The sequence below is a fragment of the Fringilla coelebs genome, assembly GCF_963513975.1.
Source record: "Fringilla coelebs genome assembly, chromosome: 2".
Classification (NCBI taxonomy): Eukaryota; Metazoa; Chordata; class Aves; order Passeriformes; family Fringillidae; genus Fringilla; species Fringilla coelebs.
The window spans coordinates 15,644,496-15,670,499 of NC_140029.1; the positions used below are offsets into that span (position 1 = coordinate 15,644,496).

The window sequence follows — 26,004 nt, forward strand, 5'->3', positions numbered from 1 at the left end:
GATACAGGGAGACTCGAGGGGATTTGGGGAAAAGCAGGCCTTTCTACATGAAAAGCCTGAAGCACAGAGTGACATAAAAAATGCATGAGCCTGAGAAGCAGTAGAAAAGAAGATGCATAAGTATACAGCCCCATGAACAAGATGAAGGAGAAAATGAAGAAATAAGACAAGGCAGAGTTCTGCCAAGCTATGAGGTTGAACCTGAGTAAGAAGCAGAAAGAAGTGGAAGTGTGGAAGTGTCAAGGGAGATGGGAGCAGCCTGGCTGTGTTGGTGAGTGATGAGATGTGAGGTGATGAGAAGGTTGCAGCAACAGGGCTGCAACTCCTGGCACTGGCAACAGACAGGAAGGAAATGCTGAATAGCCAATATGCAGTTCCTGAAGGTACATGATTTAGTGAGAAGCTGATGACTTGACAAGGAGGATTAGAGATGTTGGTTTCTTGGGCAGCAAGTGGGAAGTTATTGAGAGAAGGGGAAGAAAATTTTTGAATGCACCACATAACATATGCAGATAATTAAAAAATAATGAAGACAGGGCAGAAAGAGGAGTCATAATAAGTGAGAAAATAGATGTACATGAGGTGAGTGGGCACCTCAGATCTACTTTATATAATGCAATGAGAGCAGGCAATCTTCTGCCAAGTGCCAGATTTAAGCTGCGTGAGAAGGATGAAGAAGACCTTGAAAGAAACATGAGAATGAAGTTAAGAAAACCATGTCCATCATCAGAAGCTAAGCTAAAATGAAGAAGAAATGTACAGAGGACTAAGAGGACTGAGAAAAGGAAGTCAAAGCTGACTGGAAGGAAATTAGTGACAGATTTCCTGCTTGTCTCCAAGGAAAAAATAAACCCCATGCGGAATGTCACACTTCAGACAAGAACATTCATGACATGATGTGCCACATGTTATGTTGACTAAAGTGTACAAATTTTGTCATACAGATGAGTGCTGCTTTAAGGAGCTAATAAAAAAATCTCTTTGTCCTGAGAAACTATTAAACTGTAAAAATTCTGTAGTAATTAAATTAATAATTAAGGAAGCCTTGCAACAGACCAACTCAGCACTCTCTGGAGATGGCCATCTCATTGCAGTTTACACTCTCTCTTAACCGACGTCATTGGTAGGGGTTCTAGAAAGCAAAAAGTAATGAAGCACTGAAATACTGCAGAACACTGTCAACAGTGATCAAAGCCCTCATCGTAGCTTTTGTTCAACTAGGGCAAGCAGTGCATTTGGGCACAGCAGAGGAGCATCGATTCTGATGAAGCAGGCAAAATAACGTCATTCCTTCCAGAAAATTGTTATTTTAAAAATAGCTTCTTTGAAGTCAAAGAAAGTTTCAGTTTGCTGAAAGTGAATCAGTAGAGGAAGAATATAATCCTGACAACTCATTTAATCCCTTCTACTGTCTGTGGTGACGTAATACCAAAAACTCTATTAACTTCTATGTCCACTCATGAGCTGAAAATTTACTTCTTACTGCAAGCATTAAGCTAAGCCATTGGAATTTGTATCCAGCTGTAACAGATTTAATGAGACAGTGAATGGTTGTTTGTTTCATTAATCTTGTATCAAGTGACTTTAAAAAAGAAAATACTTACAGATTTCTACAAATGTTTAGAGCATCTCTCTGGCTTAACACTATGAACACAACAGCCTTTATGATTTTCTGTGATTCACGAAATATATACTGAAGTACATATAGATTTAACTGGCTATTCACATCCAAGACACAACCGCTCCTTATAAACTTATAAGCTCCTTTAAAACTGTTCTGCTCTTTTCCCTGTTTAAAAACTCATCATCTGTTCTCAGCATTCCCTCTCCATTTTATCTTACATCTTACATTACCTTCCTTGGCACTTAATGAAGAATGACCAACAAGCCAAAAATCTTCCACGATCGCCCTTCCTCCAGTATCTTGCCCATCAAGTCCATACCACTCATTAGCTTAAGCCCAGAACATTCAACAGGTACCAGACTTTACAGTTTCTGAGTCACCTGTCCCATATATACCATTTTGCAACACTAAAGTAAGGAACCACATCTTAACACAGTCTTCAGCTGCTCTGCAGTACAGGATAAATGTTGCTGCCTCCTCATCCTGCTACTCCTTTTGGCAAGTTTGGGATTTCAGAGCAAGGCCCTGAGCGTGTCTTTGCTCCATCAAATAGGACAAAGTGGGTCAACCCAGCCGGGGCAGAGTGAGGTACTTATGGGGGGACAGGGTTGTTTCATCTAACATATTTCTCTTCATTGCTTCCAGATAATGCTTCCAAAGCTGTCTTCCATCACTTTCATGCTTCCCTTCAGTAAGCAGTGACTTTGGGGGACAGAAACATGCACTCAATGTGGAACTGTGTCATTGCAATGTGCTGAAATGATTGCTGGAGATGTAAAGTATCTATACTTAGTCACCTTTTCACCAGTAAAATCACTTGTAGGACACAAGGAAGGGTGTCAGTATACTTTGGAGTTTGATAGCTCCCAGCCAATACTGAGTGCTGAAAAAACACTTCAGGGTAAGGCAGTCATGAGTGAAGTTCCTTTTTGATGTATCAACAGCAGATAGGAGTGTGAATCCATCATTTCACTGAATCACGGAGGGGCCCAGGGCTCATACAGGGAGCTGAGGAAAATACTACCTCTACACAGCCTCTTGTACAATGTACACAATTATGATCCTTACTGATTTACATCTGATGATGTAACAGGTTTATTGATCACTGGAGAACATTTTGGACATGATCAGAAATCTGGGCACCCTCTGGCACTGCTTTGTTCTCCACAGGGCAAAAGGCAAGGCACAAAGGTGAGATGCTGATGGAAAAGCAAGTGAACCGTCTTGAGAGAATACATGGATCTTTCAAACCAGTAGAGGTAACAAACTCTATTTTTAGGTATGATCAATTCAACAGCACATATCTTGGAAATATCCCCAGACTACTGGGAATGAGCATCAGGTGTTGTCAGGCAGGATAAAGGACAGCTGTTAGCTCAGTCTGGAGAATCCTTTTCAGTACAATTAAGGGTCAGTAAAGAGAAAGTGGAGCTTTCTAGATTTAAAAGGGATTCTTGGCTAAGAGATGCTGGATAATCTATAAAAGGAAGTGAAGAGTAAGATTGTTAGAGTAGATTTGGTAACTAGTTTTCAAAGAGACTGAGGCACTATTTAATTGTGAGGGCATAAAATCAGAAAATTTAAGTAGTAAGGTTAAATAGCAAATAAGTGAGATAAAGTAGGCTTTGCTTGTCAGTAGGCTCTTTAATTTGATAAGAATAATAAAAGGGTCTGTGACCCTTAAATTCCTAGATCTGTGGGGGGTAGTGTGCATAAAAAACGCTGTGGCCTCCCCTAGACAGTGTGTTTTATAGCAACGATTTGTGAAGCTGATGAGTTTTTTATTGCTATATTGTATAATATAACATCATATTCTATCACCACTGCTTTTGTTATGGGGTTTTTCGTTAGTTGGCTTGGTTTTCGTTGCTTTTTAAAATAAATAGCTATCTTGTATTTAACACAAGAGAACCCTGACCCTTGAACATTGATGCTTGTTCATACTCCACCATTTCCTTTTTGTCTCAAAATACCCCAATCTGAAATTCTAATCTGCTTCTCAATGTTCCACTGCAAAGGGGTGACAACTTACATTCGGTATTTGACAGCAGGTCACCATTGACAGCAGGTAAGATTTCAAAGCTCAGCAAGAGGCTTCTTATACTTTGTGGTGAACAGGATAAATTTTGTCATTCAGACGATAAATCTGGGCTATCTGCATGTACAGAAACACTAAAATGAGAACATATGTTGGAGACAGGTATGCTGTAATGAGACCATATTTTATTGAATTCCAGATTTCCACTCAGGATGTAGAAACCACAGGCACAATTATTTCCTGCTAGCATAGTGACCACAGATAAAACTCGGATAAGTAATTCCATCGAGCCTGATGCATTATGCTCTACCCTTTCAGTGTGATTTTATGTAAACATACTTACATCCAGAAAAGCTACAGTTTTAAGCAGTGAGTCAGACATTGTATCTCTAACATATATAGGATTTAGAATCATTCTTATTGTCATTATCACATTTACTACACTTGCAGGATTAGAACTTCAAAGAAGAGCCTGCAATAGGAAAATGCAGGAAATGTTTGCATTCCTATATGATTCCATCATCCAGGGGCCTGTAATGGTGAAAGCACCCTCCAGCAGATGTTGTTTGAAAGGTCAGGTTAAATCCTAATACACAATAGACATTCATTACAGTTCTTCCCTTTTTAGTTATTGATTGTAACTCTGATTCATACAGCAAATCCTTCTGGTGTCTCTGCTATGACAACTCACACCACCTGGAAACTTCTTGCAGCACTTTGTCTCTCTTCCCCTGGTCTCTGTCAACTTCCCAATCATCACTGAAACCATCCTTCCAATATTCCGATGAGGTTAAGGAGATGTTCTTTATACCTGCACCTAAAGCACAGAGCAACCAATTCTAACTAGCACTAAGGCTTCCTTAGTTTATTTTGGCAGAATATATTTATGCTTCTTCAATCAAGGCCTCCTCACACTTTTCAAAAGATCATGAAGATAGACTAAGTCTTCTTAGTTGAATCTCATCTATATGAAGTGCCTGACTAAATAACACAATTGTCCTTTGTGTTCTGCTAGGAATTAAATCCAGGTGTCTTGAGAGTAAGAGACTTTTTTTGTCTATTAGCTATACAAATAAACAGTGTTGATGAGTTTTTAAGTCCTTGGAGGTTTTTTCCCATATAAATTTGGACAGTACCTTCTGTATATTTTCCCGTGCATTAAATTCAAATTATACACCTCAGTGCTGTGGTCATAATACGTGAAACAGAAGTTCACCCTTTTGCACTGTATTTACTGTTTCATATTTTATTCAGAAGATACTGCATCATAATTCCCACCTAATGCACTGCTAGACCTTCTAGATGAGTGTCACATTGTGGGGTTTGTTGCCATAGTTTTGTTTCATTTTCTCTCCGCTTTTATTTGTATTTTAAAAATGCAAGTTCAAGTTCCCAAATATTATTCTGATAGTATTATTAGTAAACTAATTTTGTTTTATACTTACTATTTTGGGGGGCATGACTATAATGATTTACTAATTCTGTACTAATTGCAAAAAGTAGGTACTACTTCAAAGCTAAGCAAAGCATTAGATACAACCATGCATAAGCAAGCTTCCCTAATTTCTGTCACATATATATGAAGAGGCTGCCTGTGGCAAAAGACAGGTAAGTACTATTAAACTGATGTCTCCCTTGCAATCGAGTGACATTTTAGTGAGGTATGTTAGAAACAAGAGGAAAAAAAATGATGCAGCATCTGAAGCCCATCTAATTCATATGACAAGTTAATGGGATTTTATACAGCACTGTCATTTCAGTGCCATATGCTACCCTTTTCTAACAAACGTGATCAAATTTTCAGTTGCAATGCATATAAAACATCCGTGGGGATGCACCACAATTGCAACCACTTATGCAAAGGTGAAATCAACGCCCACAACCGAGCCTGGTGACAGACAGTTATTAGCAGTGACTGCAGTCAAGCAGAGATAGCTGTGCCTAGAGGGAAAGAGGGTAAAATGAGAGGTCTGCTGCCACAGGTGAAGGCACCACCTTACTTTGGCCTAAGACAAAAGGAATGAAAAATAGGAGCCACTGTCTTGAGGCAAAATATCTTCAGCATCTTACCTCTTGCTGGGAGGATGATCCAACTCTGAGCTTAGCAGGATTTGAAAGTCAGAATCCCCTGCATCTCCCAGAGATTAACTGATATGTTTGTCTTCCCTGTGGAGACACTTTCCAGATGATTTTCTTGCCCTGAAGTCTGTTCTTGCATAGTAACTCCTACTAAAATCCTGATGCAGCTTTCTCTTCTATAAAATTTAAATGTGTGGTGCAATAATACTGAAACAATGAAATGGCATACTTCTACCAACTCTCTCTACTTCAGTGCCTCAGAAAAGGTCAGATTCTTACTGTTTGCAGCCCTCTTACCTGCTAGTGCAGAAGATCTTTGCCCCTGTTTTATTTTGGATTTGTAAGATGCATACAGGGAAGGACAAAAGTGGATCTATGTAAAAAACGACAATCAAACTATAAACCCCCCCTCCCCTTCAAAAAAGAGTTTTAAATTCAAACAAGTAATTTAGAATATGTACCCATGGTAAGAAAGGACTAGACAACTATGAAAGGAAAAGAGATCATGGAATTTTTTTAGTTGGGAGGAAGGAAGTCTTTTATAAAGAGGGACTTGTTGAACTATGTGAAATGCAAGTTGAGGTTTGGTGCATTTTTCTTGTTATTGCCACCTTTCAGTTCTCAGGTTTTTCTCCCTAATGGCACACTTCAGATGTATGTACCTGACTGTGTAGTTGATGCAGGTACAAATGCATGAGCTTTGATAAAGTCAAGTGAAATATCCCTGTGGAAGAACAGAAGCTTGTATTTCCAGAGGGATCTAAGGTAACATTTTTTTTAACATCATGAATTTTTACATGAACTCAGGGATATTTTTTGAAGTCCTCATTTGTGTGTCAACCCCATAATGCATGACTGCTGTAAAAAAATAGTTTTATGTTCAATATTCCAGCCGCCAGTCTGAGACTGAAGTGACCTGGTGCTGATCAGACTATGAAAAATTATTTCTTGCATTGCGCTTAATATCATAATGTTTGCATTGTTCTAAATTTCATACCATTAACCAGCCAGATTTCTGCAACTTGACCACATCAGAAGGAAGAAGTCCCAACTCCTCTTCAGCCTTTAATAGGGTGGGTGGGTTGGTTGGTTGGTGGGGTTTTTTTTGAGGACAACAGGAGGTAAAAAGGGAACGGTAAGGTAAGTTTTGATGTGGATCTGTTCTGGTATAACTGACCACATGACAGCACAAGCAATCGCACCCCTTCAGAGACACTGATGCAAGGGACAGACTGAACTGCAGTGAATGAGGGCACATATGCTCCTCCTGGCTACAGGTGATCATTCAACTTTGACCTTTTACTGCATATATGGAAGTCTCTGTAGGACCAACTGAAGCCTGATTCATTATGAGCAACTGCCTATCCACTCCTTTGCTCCTCTTTGTAGATGGGAATTTATGCTTACGTGAACGTGAAGGGGCATCAAAACTACTACCAGGCAGAAACAGAAGCAGCCTGTGTTCATCACAACAGTCTGTGCAGGCACACACACACACTCTCTTTTAATTGCTAGCACTCTTGCCATTTCTCCCACTCCAAAAAGCCTTCTATGTATTTAAAGAACGTTAACTTTTATAAAGGACAGAATTAATCATGTGACCTGTCAAAATCTATAAATGGACTGGGCAGTGGGGGCTGTCGAAAACTAAGTGGCCTTCTCAGAGAGTTCTGGAAAGTTTGGCTTCAACAGCAAGAAGTCTGACACCAGCACTCACCCACCTTCAGATGCTAGTCTCATGTTTCAAGGATTCTTCAGCATCAGCCAAGCCATCTAATGTTGCAAAACGATGGGTGTTTATGACAGTGCTTAGCATTTTACGAGAACCATGTAACACCCCATAGGCTGTGGGTCGCAGTTTGTATGTTTGCGTACCAGCTAACAGCTGAGAATAAAAACGTAAGATAAAGGCCGTTTTCAGAACCTGTGGGGGGGTTTTTTTGACAGCTTTATCTCCATATTTCTTGGCCTGGGGTAGTATGACTTTCCCGCTTCGAGGCAACTCCTACTCACGCAGTCCAACCACTACTTAAACGAGGTTGCTACAAAAACAAATTCCTACACCTTAATTCCTTTCCCTCTTTGCCTAATGATATTCTGCACAACACCACGTCTCACCCGCCTCTCGACTTCTCCCTCCGCGTTTGTTTGCGCAAACAAACTCTCCGTGTCTCAATTCCCCTCACCGGGGGGCGGCAGCAGTCCCGGTTCCCGCAGCCCCTCTCAGTGGGGCTGCGCTCAGCGCTGCCTCCGGGCCGGGCGCGGCCCGTCACGGCCACTGAACGGCGCCTGTCGGGGCCGCCGGGCGCAGGCGCGGGCGGGACCGGGCCGCCGCCATGTCGTGAGCGGAAGCCGAGCCGGGCTGGGGGAGGGCGGTAGCGCGGCCCCGCCCGGCAGCGGGGAGGGCGCGGGGGAGGGACGGGCGCACCGCGGCGGCGGCAGCGGGCAGCAGTCGCCGCAGGAGCCGCCGCCGGAGCCAGCCGGGCTGTCCCGCGCCCTCCGCAGCGCTCGCTGCCTGCCTGGCCGCCCCCGCCGGGTAGCGGGAACGCGGAGCGCGGAGGCTGCGGGAGCCGGGCGGGGAAGATGCCCCTGGCGCAGTTGGCAGACCCTTGGCAGAAGATGGCTGTAGAGAGCACGGCCGAGAGCAGCACCGAGGTACGGGGTGGGCGAGGGGGTGCTGTGGGGAAAGTTGTGAGGAGGGCACCGGACCGGGACTCCCGGTGCTGCCGTCGCTCAGGGGACGGACAGAGTTTCCCCCTCGCGAGGTTTCGGGGCGGGGGCCGGGCGGCAGCGGCCCGGCGGGAGAGCGCGGCGAGCGCCGGCCCCTGCACGCCGCTTCCTCTCCGGGGCACTGACTCACGGCCGGCACCGGCCGGGACTCCCCCGCCCGCGCCGGGCTTGGGGCATGTTTCCCGGGACCGGGCTGCTCCCGGAGCGCTCCCTCCCCTTCCGCCCCGTTCCCGGGAGGGAGTAACCTGCCTCCGCGGTGGCCGCCGGCTCGGGCGCTTTTGTTCCAGCGCGGTGTCTGGTTACTGTCACGGCGAGTTTCCTTTCCCAGGGCGGCCCCGCCGCCTCCGCCGGCGCGGCTCAGGGTGGGCAGGAGGGCCAGGCCTGCCCTCGCCTTGCCCGGTGCCCTCGCCTTGCCCGGTGCCCTCGCCTTGCCCGGTGCTCTCGCCTTGCGGCCGCTCCCCGTGTGGGTCCCCGCCCGGTGCCGCTGCCCCCTTATCTCGGCAGGATGGGGTTGCCGGCAGTTTCGCAAGAATTTGGGAAACCGCAGGGACGTGAAGGGTGGTGCAGCTTTGTGTTCGGCGGCGTTGCCGGGAACAACCCCGGGGTGCCGCGCAGTGTGGGTTTCCCGCTGTCATAGCGGGGAGTGCGTGTTGTGCCTGTCCTTGTTAGGCAGGACGCGTGTCAGCTTTCCTAGGCTGGAATAATGAGAGCGGCTGGAAATTAACGTCGCTTGATACTGAGGCCGTAGAAGCTTTCAGCTATTTTAATATTTTTCCTACTACTCTTGGTTTGGATCTATGTAAACACTGCACCTACACAGTTAGTTGTGCTTGCTCCGTGAGTCCCTGGCCGCCCACAGTGCGTGTGCTACTTTGTGACCAGATTCCATCTGAAAAGAAAAAGCTGCTTTTGACCGTGCAGCTTCGACCGGAATCGGCTCCAGCTGATACTCAGCCAGGCTGCTTCAAGTTATGCTGAGGTGGAACGGTGTGGACCCAGGCCAGCTCATAACAATTAGTCGCAAGGTTAGGACTCTCTCCTTAGTGAGACGATCATAGAGGGACCAGTGCAGAGTTTCTGCAGTATCAGGATTTGTCCTTTTGATCTTCGTCTTGTCATCCTTCTACTGAAAGTCACTGTCTCTCAGGGAGTCAGAAGAATCTACAGATCTGACAGGCACATACATTTTTTTAATTCTTGCCAGGTACTGTAGTTACTTTTAAATTCGTGCTAGTTATTCACTGACTTCTGGAGTAGTGATCTTAGATGATTTTAAACAGGGAGTAACTACAATAGTACTGTGATGCTTGAGGGTGGGGCAGAGGGTGGTAGGGGGAAAACAGATTAATCATTTAGAGAAAAGAACTGTTGCTTTAGTCTTTGATGCTTGCTGCATGCAGTCTAACTTCAATAATAGTATATGTGCTATATATGTAGAAAAATAGATAGCTATTTGCAATGTGTGTACTTGCATGATTATACTTTACTTGTTTTAGCATATTTCAGACATCATTTGTTTTTAAATTGCTGTCCTAAACTTTTTGAAACAAGTGTATTTTATCACTTCCTTAAAAGTAATTAATTTTTTTTATTGACAGGAGTGTACCATATAGAGTAGTTTATCACCAAAATATGTCTAGGACCAATAATAAAGCATGAAACAGCATCAACTAACAGGTTTGCACTCCAAGGCCCTAGCCTAGAATAAACAATTTTTGAAAAGACCAGGCTGCACCTGCAAAAGCTTCTCAGATGACATTCAAAAGGAAAAAGTTACTTAGGTTGCTTATGTGAAATGACTATTTAAGAAAATATATTTTAGTAAAAATAGATGAGTTTAATTCAAATACATAGACAAGTGACCTAAATACATAACTTGGATTTTTGATTTGCATGAGTTGTGTTTATCTGTAGCATAGCAATATCCTAATTACAGACCCTATTCTGCAAGAGTATCCTTGGGCAAAAATGTTCTTACATTTGCCTGAAACTCATTGTGATTTCAGTCATAGTTTGATACTAATAATGTCTTAGCTGTAACTCTGAGTAGAGCATTTCTGCTAGCCTCTAAGATTTGCTGACATATTTCTTGTAGCGCTGTACTAGCCGCATATGGAATTACAAATTTTTGAGCTCTAAAACTCAGTTCAGACACTTTCCTTCTCTTAATGTCTTATGGAATTTTTAATTGACTTGATTTTTCGTTTGTTTCCCAGTGCAATCCTCTAGTTACAGTGGTACCGCCAAGGAGGTGATATTCTGTGATGGGTGAGCAAATTTAGGAGGAGAACTAGAATACCTTTAAATAGCTTTAGATTAGAAGTGTACTTAACCACAAAGAGCTGCTGCTACTTAGGTGTGCTGAACAGTAGAATATAGTCTTCCTTTCTTAAAAAATAAAGCAGGCACTTTTTTTTTTTTTTTTTTTTTTTAGATAAAATGGGGCTTTATGATTTTCAGGACTTCTGTTTTTACAGGTGCAAATAGGTCAGTGATCCACATTGTATCTCTGACAGCTTTTTTAATATGTAAAATTGTTACACTATGTTTAAAATATTTTGTCTGTATGTGTAGTTTCAGTTTCATGTTGTAAATCACAGCACCTTTAAAGCTTGTGGAATGATGCTGTCTCTTACTGACTCAGGGTCTACTCAAGATTCATAACTAGCATAGGTTTGCTTTTTATGGTGAGAATATGCCTGTTACTGCAAGTCATCTGCTTTCGAGCAAATTAAGTATTGATGACTTGAGTTTGCCTTTGAATGCCTGAATAACTAGCCTGATCCTTTGATCTGTACTCCCAGCCATGCATATTAGTATCAACTGGAGGAGAATGAATACAGTTATGGTGGCCAAATTTTGGACACCAGCATGTTGAAAGAACTGGCCATCATAAGGAGATGCCATTTGCTAGACTTTCTGGGAAGCATTTGTGACAGCTGTCTTTAGGAGCTTTAATTTAAATGCTCCAGACTGGCTGTGGAGAAAGTTCTTTTTTTTTTTTTCTGCTGCTCTTGACAGAGTTTATGGTCACTTGTTCAGGTATTTAAATAGGTGGTATGAATCTTCCTTCACAAATTTCTTTGTTTTATATTCTGTATCCAGGATTATTTGAACTTTGCACGAGACAAGGGATGCTAGCATTTAGCAGTCATGCTGATATTTTAAAGAAACTAGTATAAGGCAAATTTTGCTTTGTAATTTCATTTTGATTGTCAGTGTGGCATTCTCTATGTCAATATATATTTCTGGCCTGGAAGCTGAAATATGTCAGATGTCTTGCCACCTGTAGCCTTGAGCCTGTGGTTGGGATTGTCTCTTCACATTCTGTACCATGTAATCAGTGTTGTACTTGTCTTCCACAGGAGCAAAGGCTATATTTACAGTCATTCCTGGTATAGCCAACACCGGTAAATACTTAAAGCCAAAGTGGAATCACCTAAATGGACTGGTCTGTGGGGGTTTTGAAGACTATCCATTGTCTCTCCATTATAGACAAAATTATGTGCAGTAGTTAGCCGTCGCGCCTCATGCAGAACTGCTGTCAGCGTAGTGCATTCTAAAGACTGGATTTTTCACTGATTTGTGGGGTGATGTTTTCTTGTACTGAGTTAAAAATGGGAATTGGAAATTTAATTTTCATTTAAATAAATAGTATACACTATATTCCACAAACTGTTGTGATAGACAGATAAGAGATCTTATATGTATGTAAATACTGTCTTGAGAAACACATAATCTGCATGAAAAGTGTTGGAGGGGGGTGTTCAGATTTTTCATATCCTTATTGGTACCATTTTGCCTCCTTTGTTTTTCAGTTAACACAATCCTAGTCTGTAACATAGTAATCATGTCCCGTGGTCAGCTGAGTGGGGCAGAAAAAGGCAGGAGCTTTACTTTGTTGAATTCAGTACCTTCATGCACTACTGTGTGGTGTCTGCAGCTCTTGGTTTTCTTGTAAAGGTGTTGAGTTTAACTTCTTTCAATGGTTCTGTTGCTTTTCTTATGACATCGGCAGTTGTTGTTGTTGTTTGTTGTAGTGTAGGCAATATTTCTTGCCCCAGCAAAGTAGATGTGAGCAAATTGACACGTTTAAAGGCGTGTCTGTTATTTTTTGAATTGGTTGTGGTCTGTCACACTGACTGTAGTTGTTTATCGTTTGAAATGCTAAACTTAAAGTCACATTAATACATAGACTGAGGTGGGCGTTTAATTATTTCTGCACATCAAAAATATTAGCTTTGGGTGTTGATTGATCTTGGCAGGTGGCAGATCTACCAGCTTTAAGAACTTACTCAAGATACTGGTTTGGAATTGTGGTTTTTTTCCTGTGGCGCTTGGTTGGGGGAGTTGTTTTGTTTTGGATTTGAGGCCTTTTTTGTTTGGGTTCTTTTTTCCACCAGATATAATTCATGGCCATATTCTAATAGTGAAACTTTTAAGCAGTTTTTCAGGCCAGAGTAGATTCATGTATTTGGTTTTTTTTTTTTTTCCATCTTGGTGACGTTCAAGAGGAGAACAGTTTAATCAGTAAAACTGGAAAAAGTTGGAATCCCTTCAGGGAACGTTTAAGTTTGGGCAAAGTGGTTGAGTACCACCATTGCTGTGCTATATGCTTGCATAAGTGATGCCGTGCTACTTATTCTCTCCTTATTCCCTGAAATAAGATTAAATGCCTCACCCACTGGAAATAGAGGGGAGAAAAAATCCTATGTAGCAGATGGGAAAATGAGGCTCAACAGTTTAGTGACCCCATCTAGCATCATTCATTGAGTTTGTTCTAGAGCTACATGAATTCTGATTTTTTGGGACCTACTCCAGTGCCTGACCACAAAGTTACTAATAGTTCATTCCTATCAGTAAGAGTTACCATATGTTGTTACCTTTGATACAAGAAACCTCTGTGGTGTGCTTAATACTCCACTTAACTATTTTTGGAGGAAATAATTTTTATAATTAATTTATTTATTTATTCAGTGAAGCCATTCAATTTTGTGTGAGTCTGTATCTTAAAAATACTTTATTATGGTCTGGGTCTGTTTCCTGACAGTTTCTAAGTTTAAATTAAAATAAATGTTAAAAGAATATTTAAATAATTTAATCCAAGCATTGGTTTATTGAAACATGCTTAGCTATATTCAGATGATGTGAAGAAATGGTATTTTGTGATTTTAAATATCCAACAATACATAACTCTGAAAAATAAAACCCTCTTTGTCCTGCATATTCAAAGGTGGTGAATTTGGGGTGTAAATATTATTTGAATTATTTCTTGCATAAAATGTTTGCCAAAATTAGTTACTGTTAGAACTTAAGACTTACTTGTGAAAAAATGCTTTTAGCTTCATGGGGATTTTCTCTCCTTCTGTCTTCCTGTAGCTGACTTTGTTACATAGTCAGAACTATACTTCAGAAATCCTGAATTTTAGGAAATAGTGAAGTTGTTCCACAGCTTATTCTCTATTCTTATCAAAATGTATCAAAATAGTAAATTATAAAGTAAGTGTAAAAAAAGTGTGAATTTCACCCTTTGAATTTATTATGAATTTTGAGAAGCTAGCTAACTTCTGAAAACCTGTGTGTGCAACACAGGGAAGTGCAGTGCAGAGCCTTGCTGTGCCTGCTGGCTGCCCCTGCTCATAGGGGAAGGGCCTGGCACGTCCTCCCTGTGTGCGTCCAGTCCTTTGGCAGGAGCCCAGGAAGGCACAGGGCGTTTCCGTGGGCCTGGGGCTGCAGGAGGCAGGGAAGGTGAGGTGCACCTGCCTTCTCATGCAGATGCAGGCTTGGTAATAAATTCATACGCTGTCAGGTGCCAGAGTCACTCTTAAGATTGTGTGCAAGCAGAAGGAATTTCTTCTATTTTCAGGTGTGCAACAGTAGTTCGATATATTAAGGTAGGTGGTTTCTAATAGTGTGTGTTTCTTCTTCCTCTTTGGAGCAGATATTATGTGCTGTGGGGTTTTTGGCTTTGTTTTACTAAGGCTGCTGTGTTAAGTGTAAGGATTTACTACCCATCCATTTGTTTAGGTAGGGATCTGAGACTTTCTCTTCCCTGTCTTTTTCTCATTTTCTTAGCTTTTTGGTTGATTGGTTGGTTGCGTTTTTTATGTGGACACATGACCACACATGATTGGAGCTGGTTTTAGCTACACAGACTGCTTGTCCAAGACAAAGATTTTATAACAGTGTATGTACAGCATCTTGAGTAATGTTGTGGCACTTGTTTGACTTCAAGATGAGTTAATTCAGAGACTAACACTTGCTGAGAGCTGCAAGCCTTTTTGCTCTTCTAATGTGACTTGGCACAATGCTGGAGAAATGCCAGCCAGGGAAAGCACTGCAGTGCAAAAAAGGGGACTGCTTTTCTGTATTGTTAAACTATACTCTTGAGTCATACTAGATAGGAAGAAGGTGGCAAAGTAGATAAGGTTTACAAAATCACATAGTTGAAGTTGCCCAAGTATCCTAACTTAAAGAAATTTGGCTTTGTACATAAATGATTTGCAAGTTAATGGCTCTTATCTGAGGTTGTCTATGGAGAGGCAAGTTTCAACATCCTGTTGTTTCTCTTAATACTTAGCAAAGGAAGAAGTCAGTCACCTTAGACAATAAAATTGAAAATAAATTATATGGAATTCATGAAACTTGAGTTAACAAAGTTTTATATTAGAAATGCTTGTGGGATTTTTTTAGGAAGGAGTTTTTAATACTTGCATGTACTATTTCTAACAGTATATGTAAAATGTTTTCGATAAATGCTATAAGAGAACAGCTAGTGGAGTCTAAGATGGTAGCTAACTTCTGCTATTTGCATCTAGGAAATTTTAATCAGGTCAGGATTTAGGTAAGTGCTTTGGATCTGTGTGGCTTCACAGCTCAGAAGTTAGGGCACAAGTCATTAATTCAGATCCTATTAAAGCCTTATATTTTATTTAAGCACTGGAATAGATTGTGAAAACTCCTGAAGATTTAAGAAGGGCTTAGACATAAATGTCTTGTGAGCAGCATTGTAGGAATAGCTGATCATGCTTTGGTACATGGAGATAGATCAGCTGACCTCTTAAGATCCTTTTAGTCTATTTTCAACTATTTTTTGCAGACCAGCAAATTTTTTTTCAGGGTAGCTCATTGCTGCTTAGAATAGCAATTTTGAGTGTGCACAGTTTGAAAGGTTTTTACTAAATGTGATTCCACACAGTATCTTGTGACACAGAATTGTTATGAGTGTTTCAGTGAGAATGCTGCATTTTGTGCTGCTTTGAAACAAGCAGAAGCATTGTCACAGCTTTACTCTATCCAAGGACCTCACAGTTCTTTGGCTTTATCAGTTGAGAGTCCCTAGAAAACACAGAGGGGAAGAGCTCGGATCCATATATACCAAGTGTTTTAATGACTAAATAATACTGGAAGTTCTCATGTGTTTAAATCCAATAACTGCAGTTGTTGGGTAAATCTGGAAGTTTTCACAGTTGACAACTAGGAGTTACCTGAGAGAACCTTCATCACCTATGTTACTCATTGGCATGCTAAAACTTCCACATAACAATTTGTAAGGGGTCTGATTCAGATATCCTATCTGTTTTGCTTATTTGTATCCTCAAAGCATCATTCTGCACTGATAGCTTAATTCTTGATTTAACTCTTGTTAAGTCTTGATTAATTGCTAAGTCTAGGAATATAACATTTCTTGTATTTACTGAGTTTTGTGGTTCTGCTACAAGGCACCAATTACACGGAAAAGCCAGTAGTTGCCAAGTCTGCCGAACTCTGTTAATAGTATAAGGACTGCCTACTAATTTATATGCTCAATTCCAGTATTAATAATTAGAAAATGTTGAGTTTAATGGCAGAAGAATTATTCCAAAAGATGCAATTGGTATCAGTTTCATAACGAGTTTTTAAGTAGCTGACAAACATAGTTGAGGAAAAAAGTTAAAATATTTACCAGAAAGAATACTTAAACATCGCAAAATAGTCCAACAATAGTCTAAATGCAAAGGAGAGGTATTCTGGGGATGGGAGGAGGTGTTGAATATTGAAGAAGGTCTTGGGACAAACTTAATGCCCTTCAGAAAAAAAAAATCCTTTTAGACTGTAGAAAAGAACAAAGATTAACAGAGTGTAATGGAGATGCTAAATTAAATTTAAAAACTTCAGGTGTATACTATCTATCATATTATTGATGAAACTAAGGGGAAAATATTAAAAATTAGTTCAGTAGGAAATGTAATGATTTGCCCATTTAAAATTTCAATTTATATGGTTTGGATACATGTAAAAACAGTACATTCCCAGTACATTCAATGTACTGGAAATTATGGTTACCTGACATTATTAAAACAAGATATCCTGCCCCAGATTCCTTAGTCCTAATTGTATTTATGAATACTAGGTCCTGTATTGTACATACAGAATCACCCATCTGGATCCAGTGCTAATCACAAAGGTAGATGTGAAAAGCATTAGGTTTATTGTGTGGGTGAGTTTTGCCAGACTTCTGAGACAAATTGGATCTCTTGCACTAAATGTTGGAACCATAATTTAAAAAAAAAAAAAGTGGCATTATGACTTGCAGATCGATATATAACTGTAGTGTGTAAAGTGCAGGATATTCAGTGCTTCAAAGGAAGTGGTTAATTGATTGTAGGGAGATGTGGGCTACATTTCTTGATGTACTTATTTCTTACAAAGGGTTTGGTATGTCTGTGTTTTCTTGATGCCAGTACCTTAACATGTGATGCTACTTGTGACCACATCATCCCTGCAGTGTGGTTTTTATGTGTGTGCATTACTGGTCCAGATTTGAAATAATTTGAATTTTAAAAAAGCTTTCTTTAAACTGTCTTTCTGCCAGGAAATTCCTAAGAGTTCTTACAATCTGAGAGTTCAATGGGTTAAAACCTGTAAATTTTGCTAGAAATAGATTGCTAGAAATATTGATGATTGATGGACTTTTGTGTCACATGTTCTGTCAGATCATTTGGGGGACATTCATGTACTAGCTGCCTAATAAATATTCCCTGGTGTCTGTCTGCTTTATACCTAGTAGAGAACTTGTAGGATCTTTGTATTCCTGTCCATGTGCCTTTAGGAAAACTGCTGGAGCCCAGCTGTGTTTAGATATTGATTTCTACTAATTTAGTGAGATATGGCAACAGGTTTAAAAGCTTTGAGGAAACAAATTTTGTACCTTAATTAATATGACTTTTTCCACTGGAAAACAGAATAGGAAGTTGAATCAGAGTGGATTGGAAGACCCTTTTGTAGGTTGCCTTTATAAGGGATGTGCACCCTCCTTTCCCTGGCAGAAATTGTTTGTTTCTGTGTTCAGGTGTAAGTAGAAATTTTCTGTGGACCCTTTCTGTTATTTTTCTTCTACTTCTCTTGTGTTACCATCTGAAATATGTTTTACTTTTGAAACCAGAGTACTGGGAGTAGCCAGATCTTGGATCAATTCTGCTTACTTAGTTGTCCTGCTATGGGAGGAGAGCACCTGAAGAATAATCAAGGTCTAGAGTCTCTGTCCTTTGATTTAAACTAATCTGAAAATGTGGAAGGTATGTATTCAGCCTTCTCTTAGTCTTTGTTCATTAGACTATTATATCTGCTCCCAGCCTGTTATGTCATCGAGGCATGCCCTTGGTGTTAGTTAAGTACTAGAGGGAGTCTACACCCAGCAAAACAAAATGTGTTTCATTTGCTCACCTCTTAAAAGTGCTGCTGATCTCCTCACTCCACACTGGTTTCAATAGTGCCATTTCCAACAGGAACCTTTGGGCTTTACATTTTAACTCGAAGAAAAGCTGTGCACTTTGTAGCCTTTCCGAGTACACAGCTACTTTCCATTTAATGGTATATACCAGCAAACCATAAATCATATATACATATTCTTCTTTACCTTACATGGCTCAGACTGTTCTGAGAAAAACTGGTTCTACCATCCAGTGACTCCCTTAGCATAATCATTGCTTGGGTAGACCTGTTTGAAAAGATCTTGCTAAGCCAGTGCTCTGGCTCAGACAGGACTGCATGGTGCTCATGCTGATTCCTTGAGTTTGTTCCTAGTTCCAGTGAGTGTGTTTTGCTTGAGTTCAGCTGAAAAGTAACTGTAAGGAGTGCAGGATTAAACAGGAAGACCAGATTGTGCAAAACAGTTTATTTGTTTTGCAGAAGTTTGCTGTGGTTTTTCTGGTTGACTGCTGAGAAAGTCAGTGAGGTTGAAGATTAGAGCCTTTTTTTAAAACAGAGGTTGATCTTGCCTTTTTGTCTTTGAAGGGAGGCTTGCCTGAAGTTTCTGAGGGTGCGTTTCACATCCAACTGATTTCAGTTGTCTTAAAATAGTAAATGTGAGAACTTAAAATTTACCACACAGTAGGTTTTATTTAACTTGCAGTTAATGTACATTACTATTTAGCAGAATGACTATTGTAGCAGGAATCGCTATTTCTGAAAATCTGCATGTGGAGTGGAGTCAGTGTAGAGCACATGGTTTTGATATACAAATTGCCCTATTTTAGGCCCCAGAGTGTAGCCATTGTTGTTGTTAGGACATTAGAGACTCCTCCTTTTCAGCTAAAGTCAATTATTCTATTTGTTTTACTGATTTTTTTTTTCTGATTGCAAGATTGAAGGAAGCTATGTTCTAGCATGAACAGAATGTAGACATGTGTAGCTAAAGTACTAATGTTAATTTATGTCATAAATTTGAGAGGAGGAGAAGTATGTGACTTGTGGCCTTGATTGTAATGATATATGTGTACTCAATATAAAGCTTGTCCCTATAAACAAGCTGTATTAAAAACACTCATTTCTGTTACTTAGCTAAGCTGGTATTTTTCTGGTCTTGATAATATCAACTTTTTATGTATCTTAAGGAAGGATACTACAATACAATATTCACTGCCTGTGCACTATAAGTAAAGATATTACAGTGTGGGGAATGTGGACTTTTTGGAGAATCATCAAATTACCCTTTGCTGTACAGATAAAAGGTTGTATTAACTGCCCTTAACTGAGACAGCTTTTAAAGATTATATTCACTGCTGTACTGCTGTAGTAATGTATAGCACTTGCCACTGATTTCTTACTAGAAAGAAATCTTTCCATCATGGAAAGATGACTTTCAGAGTCGACCAGAGTCATGTCAGAAATCTCTAGTATCTTCCTGAAGCCAGGAAAGATGAGAAAATAACTCTGCTACCATGTACCAGATGTCTGCACTAGGAAGACAATCAGAAAACCCTGTCTTCCTCCCCACCACCTCAACAAAACAACCAAACAACAACAACAACCAAAAAAAAAAAGAAAAAACAAACCTATAAAACCACAAAAACCCAAACAAAAAAAAAAACCCAAACAACACAAAAAAAGCCCCCCCAAAAAAACCCTAAAGAAACACCCGTTCAAAAAAACCCAACTCACCTGTGTCATATTTGGAAATCCATGATTCCTATAATTTAGCTTTTTCTAGCTGCATCTTCCAGAAATAAATAAATAAATAAATGCTTAGTTGCTAGAGAGCTGGTAATCATCTGATTGAACATTCAGTGTGCTTGCAATATTTGAAAATTATAATTTGTAAATGGTTAGGATTTAATCTGTCACATATGAAAGACTCTCCTCTAGCCATATGCAAGCTAGAAGATTTTCTATTAATCAGAAGTTGTTACAGAAGATGTTAGGAAGGTTGTGAAGAATTCTGCTGAAAAACTGAGTAGTGGGAAGGAAGGTGTGAAATGAAGCTAAAAACTGAATTTCTGAACAGCTTTTATTAACTTTGACATCTAAAAGGTAACTATCTGTACGTGTATGTAACTTATAAGTAAATTAGGATTTGAAAAAATTGATTAATTAGACTTTGGATTCTCCAGGGAAACAATGCTCAATTGAGCTCAAATTCTGTCTTCAATGGTAATGGAAAATGGTAACCATTTTTAATAGTTTTTCATTTGTTTCTAAAATGATATTGAATTGCTGTTAAAATTTAGGAGCAAACTAAGAATTAATGCCTGAGGTGATGCCCTGTACCATAACTTTGAAAATACATACTTTTACTTACAGCTTGCTATTGGTCATGCTTGTTGTGTAAGTAAAGTCATTCAAATTCTTTCAGGGAAAAATATCTCTTAGAAATTCTCCAAGTATAGTATCACTGTCAAGCAAAAGAAAGCCTTTGTTGACCAACAAGATATTCAAGGTTTGTTGTTTTGGGTTTTTTTAAATCTTTATGGCTAAATTTCAAATTCAAAAGCCTTTTTCTGTATTGCTTGTTAGAATAGCCCTTGGGAAAGTACAGAAAGTGGTAAATGCTGTAAAATTGATAGTAAAATTAGAATTGCATTCAATGTTTTTTTAAGTCTATACTGTAGTCATAAATTTTCCTTAAGTTGGAGTAAGGACGGACTTGCTATGTAAGATCATGCTCTTAGAAGGAGCTCCTTTATCTGTTCATTTTGTGTGGCTTTTTGCCATTCAGTCCTCACCAGGTTTAACTGTTTTGGAGAAGTTGTAGTAATGGAAAATAATGTCTAGCTGTGTAGTAGTGAAGCTTCAAATGCCAGGTGGTTTTATGTATTTCTTACAGTGACTTCATCCAGGTTGAGAATACACAAGGATCAAAGCAAGGGTGGCATTACATGCCAGCAATAGGGAGTTTTCCCTATTTACTGTTTATTTTCAATTACTTTTCATTTTTTCAATTTCAATGTTTACTTTCAATTACCTGCTTTTGTAGAATATGGAGAAGAGAGTACAGTAACATGCTATGAAAGCCTATTTCCAGTATATTTCTGTACTTGGATTCAGTATTTATTTTCACTTTCTGGGTCTTTTTTACAGAATGGACAGCAAATTGTGGATGAACCTATGGGAGAAGATGATATTAACCAACAAACTGTAAGTAAAAGATGTCTGTAATAAAAACAGTACAATTTTGGAGTACGCTGACATCACTTAATTCATAATGGCAGTTTGCCACTAGTGTTTTGTTCTTTGAGATTACTGGACATGGGGTACACTCTCAGATCTTTATATTTCTCCCTGACTCAGGTCTAGTTTGGTATCCTACTGTTCTCAAAACTCATTCCTCGGCTTTTAGTAGTGTTTCAGGGAAGGTCAAGTATGAGGAACAACTGTGAAAGTGTAGTTTCCATTGTGCTTGTTATTGAAAGGCATCCATCAAAGAAATTCTTAACTTAGACTTCTTAAAAATAGAGATTGCTACTAAAGAGAGGACCAATGAACCTTCCTGACTGATAATTTTTAAGGTTCCTTGTCTTCATGTTGGATTTGCAGTTTACAAAATTTCATAATGTGAAGATACAGAGTTCAGTTTTCTTGTTGCAGTGCCTGTGAATTTTGTCAAACATGAAGTTTAGCTGTGCTTTCATGTTAGAGAGTACTAGCAGAATCTTAGGTCTGGTGATAAATGGCTTTGCCAATAAAAACAATTTTTGAAACTCCATATTTGGTTGGACTTCAGGGTTTATATGCTGCTATTGCAGATTGTGCAGACTTCACAAGGTTGTGAGTAGATGTTCCAAGCTGTTTCCCATTCCACCTGTGCTGATTGACAGAGAGGAGGTAGAGGAGTGGTATCAGCCTGAGGAAAAGGGGAGGGTGGACAAAAAGATGGTTTTAGTTTCATCTTTGTTTCTCACTATCCTGGCAACAGGTGAAATAAATTTTCCCTAAATTGATACTCTTTGGCCCATGGTGGTAACTGGTGTGTGCTGTCCCTGTTCTTAAGGCAGGGCATGAGCTTTTCTCCTACATGTCCTGCTGAGGAGGGGGATTGAGAAAGTGGCTGGGTGGGTGTCTGGCAGCCAGCTAGGATTTATCTCTCAGAATTATCAAACTTCTCTTTCAATATTTGATAACTACAGGATGCTTACAAATGTTTCCCTGTATTTCCTTTGGAAATTTCCAAACTGCTGCTTTTTTGGTGAGCAACTGATTTTCATACAGTATAACCATCAAAAAGTTAAAACATAACTCTAGTATTCTTTCTGTCATGCTTGAGCTGCTTGGTTAAGATTGTTTTAGCTTTTTAATGTCTCAGACCAGTATTTTAGGAATATACTTTGCATTTATTTCTAGGCTGTGTGAGTAAAAGGTTGCCAGTTGTGGTGTAAATTACTCTGAGGGTTTTTAAACAACATGTTACTTCAGCTGCTCAGTCAGTTATAGCTGGAAGTTAACCAGTGCTGTCAGTCACGTGATAAAATAGTACTTGAGCTGGGGTGTGAGATTCTGTCAGTCCTACATAATCTGCTTTAGTGCGGATTATGTAGGACTGACAAATTACCATTGAAACTCGTTTAAGTTGTACTGTTTTAACTTTGCACTTAAATGGACTTGGGGCACTTACATAGTTGCTGACAATTTGTGAAATTTCTCACCTGTAACTGAGGACAGTAGAATGCCTAGGCTGTACTAGCAAATCAGATGAGAATACAAAATACTTTGGTAGGTGTGTAAACTATGCAAGTTCAGGACAGAAAGTTGCCATACTTCTGTGGAGATAGAAGGTGAAAGCTTGAAATCTGCATCCTTTTGCTGTTGTAAGTGGTTGGATAGAATGCTGACAATGCAAATGAGATAGGAAATGTAAAATAAATATTAAAACTTAACACAGTTCTATGTACATAGGAACTCTCTCCAGTATTCTGGGTATCAAAAGATAAATTGTTTCATTAGATCTGTGTTCTTTGGTCAAAAGTAAAGTTAATTAATGGGAAAGCCTGAGTTACATGGCTGTGATTCGAATTTGATGGTTGTTTTAGGAAAATCAGGAGCTATAAAGACACCCATTTCTAAGGAATCCAAGATACTGTATGGTTCAAAGTCTTGCTTCTTTTAAAAGGGGGCTCATTCAGTACTCTGGTTTTATTGCAACAAGTGTGCTGATTATAGCTGACTTTATAGCTTGTTGCCAACATTTTTTTATCTGTATCTCATAAATGACCTGGGACCAGCAGGAAATAAACGTAAGAGCAGCTGGCTGAAGCTTAACCTGATGTGAAAACTTAAGTGAACATTACTGAAAGGGGAAGCTATTTAAAGCCTTGTATTTGCTACCTTTCTCACTCTTGTGCTGTCTGCCATTGCTTTTTGTACCTCTGTGTCCATAGAGATTGAGTAAGTTAACTGAGCAAATTAATTGTTTTGAGCTGTTGCAATCATGCTGCATGCTTTATTGCTAGTTAAAGCTAAGCAGAAACTGCAGCTAGTTTAACAGGTGGCTTCCCATTTTATGTGTATGGGAAGAGAATATCATATTTGTGCTGTGTTCCTTATGTTCTGTTATCTGGATTCTATGTAACTGATTAAACACATAGCACAGCTGATGTATTACCACTGCGTTCTACTAGCTTAAGCCTAATTATTAAACATATGAAAAATATTATGTTCCAAGAATTTTGTAAAGAGTTTTGTTTTCACTAGAAGTGACGTTTTCATTTGTAAGTTGCAGGAAAATTTCTTTTTGGTAACCTGCAAGGATTAAAGGGGTTTTTTTCCCAGTACAGGCAGAAGTGGAACCTGTTCAGACTCAAACCTGGGATGAAGCTCTCTTCAATGCAGTTGGTGGAGTCACATTGCTACCCTTGACTTCTTGCTTTGGCCCTACTTTTAAACAAGCAGAATTAAGGCATACATAGAATTAAAACTAAATCAAAACAAATCATATTGAAATATGCTGAGCAAGGTGATAAAAAATTAAATCTCAGTAGCTGTCGTCTTCTTACTAAAAATACGTAACTAAAGTAACAATGACTAGTCAGTGGGTAGTCAAAGGTAGAGTAAGAAGTGCTTACTCTAAAGTCAGTAGTTTAGAAGTAGTTTAGAAGTCAGTAGTTTAGAAAGTCAGTAGTTTAGAAAATCTTTTTCATTTATGCTTTCCTGATAGAATTTAAGTAACACATCTGTTTGTAGTCAGGAGAGATGAAAGTTAAGACCGTTGTCTTCCTAGTCAGTGTTTTTTATTAAAAGAGTTTATAAGAAAAGCGTGATCTTAAAAAAGATTCAGTATACATTGGAAAAATAATTTGAAGCATGTGGACAATAGAATCTCTTTGTAGAAGTATTGCATTTGATTTGTCAGTGCTGAGATTCTGTATTTTACATGTGTGTATACCATACAATTTGCCCTAAATCTGTGAAGCATGAGAGTGGGGATGTCAAGATAATGAGGGAGTTCATTCGCCAGTTACAGCCATGGGCAAAACAGCCCCCATCACTCAAGCAGTAATACTAAATCCAGAGTAATCTGGGGTAATCTCATTTGTTGTGTCTTCATCTGTGAAAATAATGTAGGATGAGAACATTATTGAGGAAAATTCAGGAGAAAAGCATAACTAAACTGAACAATTTTTAGATTTTAAAACATTTCAGAGAGGTTTTAGCTGATTTTCAGTTTTGCCTTAATTTCCAATGTTCTGTACTAGTGAGAGCTCAATGTTTCAGAAACTTTTGTCTTTTGACAAGTTGAAGCACCATTTCAGGACTGCTCTAAACGTATGTTGGATATTTCTGCTCAGGTGATCAGTAACAGTTTCCATGTTTAAGAACAGTCATGTTTGTTAACATGACAATGGAGGCATTTCTGACTTTGATATGTTTGTTTTACTTTTGCTGATACAACCTTCACATTCCAATTTTCTGTGTGTGCATGTTTCTCAGTTTTATGATTAAAATTCTTGACTCTGTGGTAGAAGCTTTAAGACACAGCTATATTTCTTAAGTATTAGGGAAATGTTTGGATTCACAAGTGTTTGTAATCTATAATCCAAGTTTTGGATTTCTCATTATTTACAGACTGATACTTAATTTTAGCTGAAACAGCTACTTGTGTAGCTACTTGTAGCTTGGGTTCCAAGTACTAAACTTGTACTTGAAAGTATTCTGTGATTCTTACATTACTTTTAGTGTATTCTACTAAATATATTTAGATATATGTACTCAGGTATTTAATTTTATTTTACAACTTGATTCTTAAACAAGTAAAGGTTTTTTTAGGCAAACAATTTACGTCTGTAAAAATTAAATCCAGTCATTTCCTTCTCACTGACCAGACTGTGCTTTGTAGAAGGCTGAATACTTTCTTTTGTCTAAGGTGATGAAATTAGAAATTCATTATCTTCCAAAAGCACTCTACTCTGCTGGAACTTGGATGAATTTTGTGAGCACCTTTGTGACATGGTGCTTCTTACCTTTCTGAGAATCAACTTGCACCTCAAGTAAGAAGTTACAGCATCCTTGTAAACAGTGCAGACCATTTGGTCTGAGATGTTAACTCTTAGATATCAAACTAATATATAAAGAAGGCAAGCCCTGGAATACTTTTTTGCTCTAAGATGTCATCAGGTGTTGAGGAAAGATTACAGCAAAGATTTCATTAACATGTTCTACTCGATTTTCTGAGGGACTTCTTTTGCATTTGATGTCTTAGCTGCAGGGTACGTTCTGGATCTTGGTCAGAAAATTTGAATAATTTGAGAGTGTAAGCAATGTTCAAAGTCAAGCTGCTTACTTG

The 26,004-nt window shown here is 39.3% G+C and overlaps 1 protein-coding gene across 2 annotated transcripts in view; it reads left to right on the forward strand.

Annotated features, from left to right (window-relative positions):
* Positions 1 to 8,151: 8,151 nt before the first annotated feature.
* The window catches only part of RPS6KA3 (ribosomal protein S6 kinase A3), a 74,091-nt gene continuing 56,238 nt past the window's right edge, over positions 8,152 to 26,004 (forward strand). For both annotated transcript variants that reach the window (XM_084226523.1, XM_084226522.1), the window contains exons 1-2: positions 8,152 to 8,396; positions 21,309 to 21,365. In XM_084226523.1, coding sequence (XP_084082649.1) covers positions 8,325 to 8,396; positions 21,309 to 21,365 — 129 coding nt within the window. In that variant the 5' untranslated portion in view covers positions 8,152 to 8,324. The remainder of the gene's footprint in view (positions 8,397 to 21,308; positions 21,366 to 26,004) is intronic.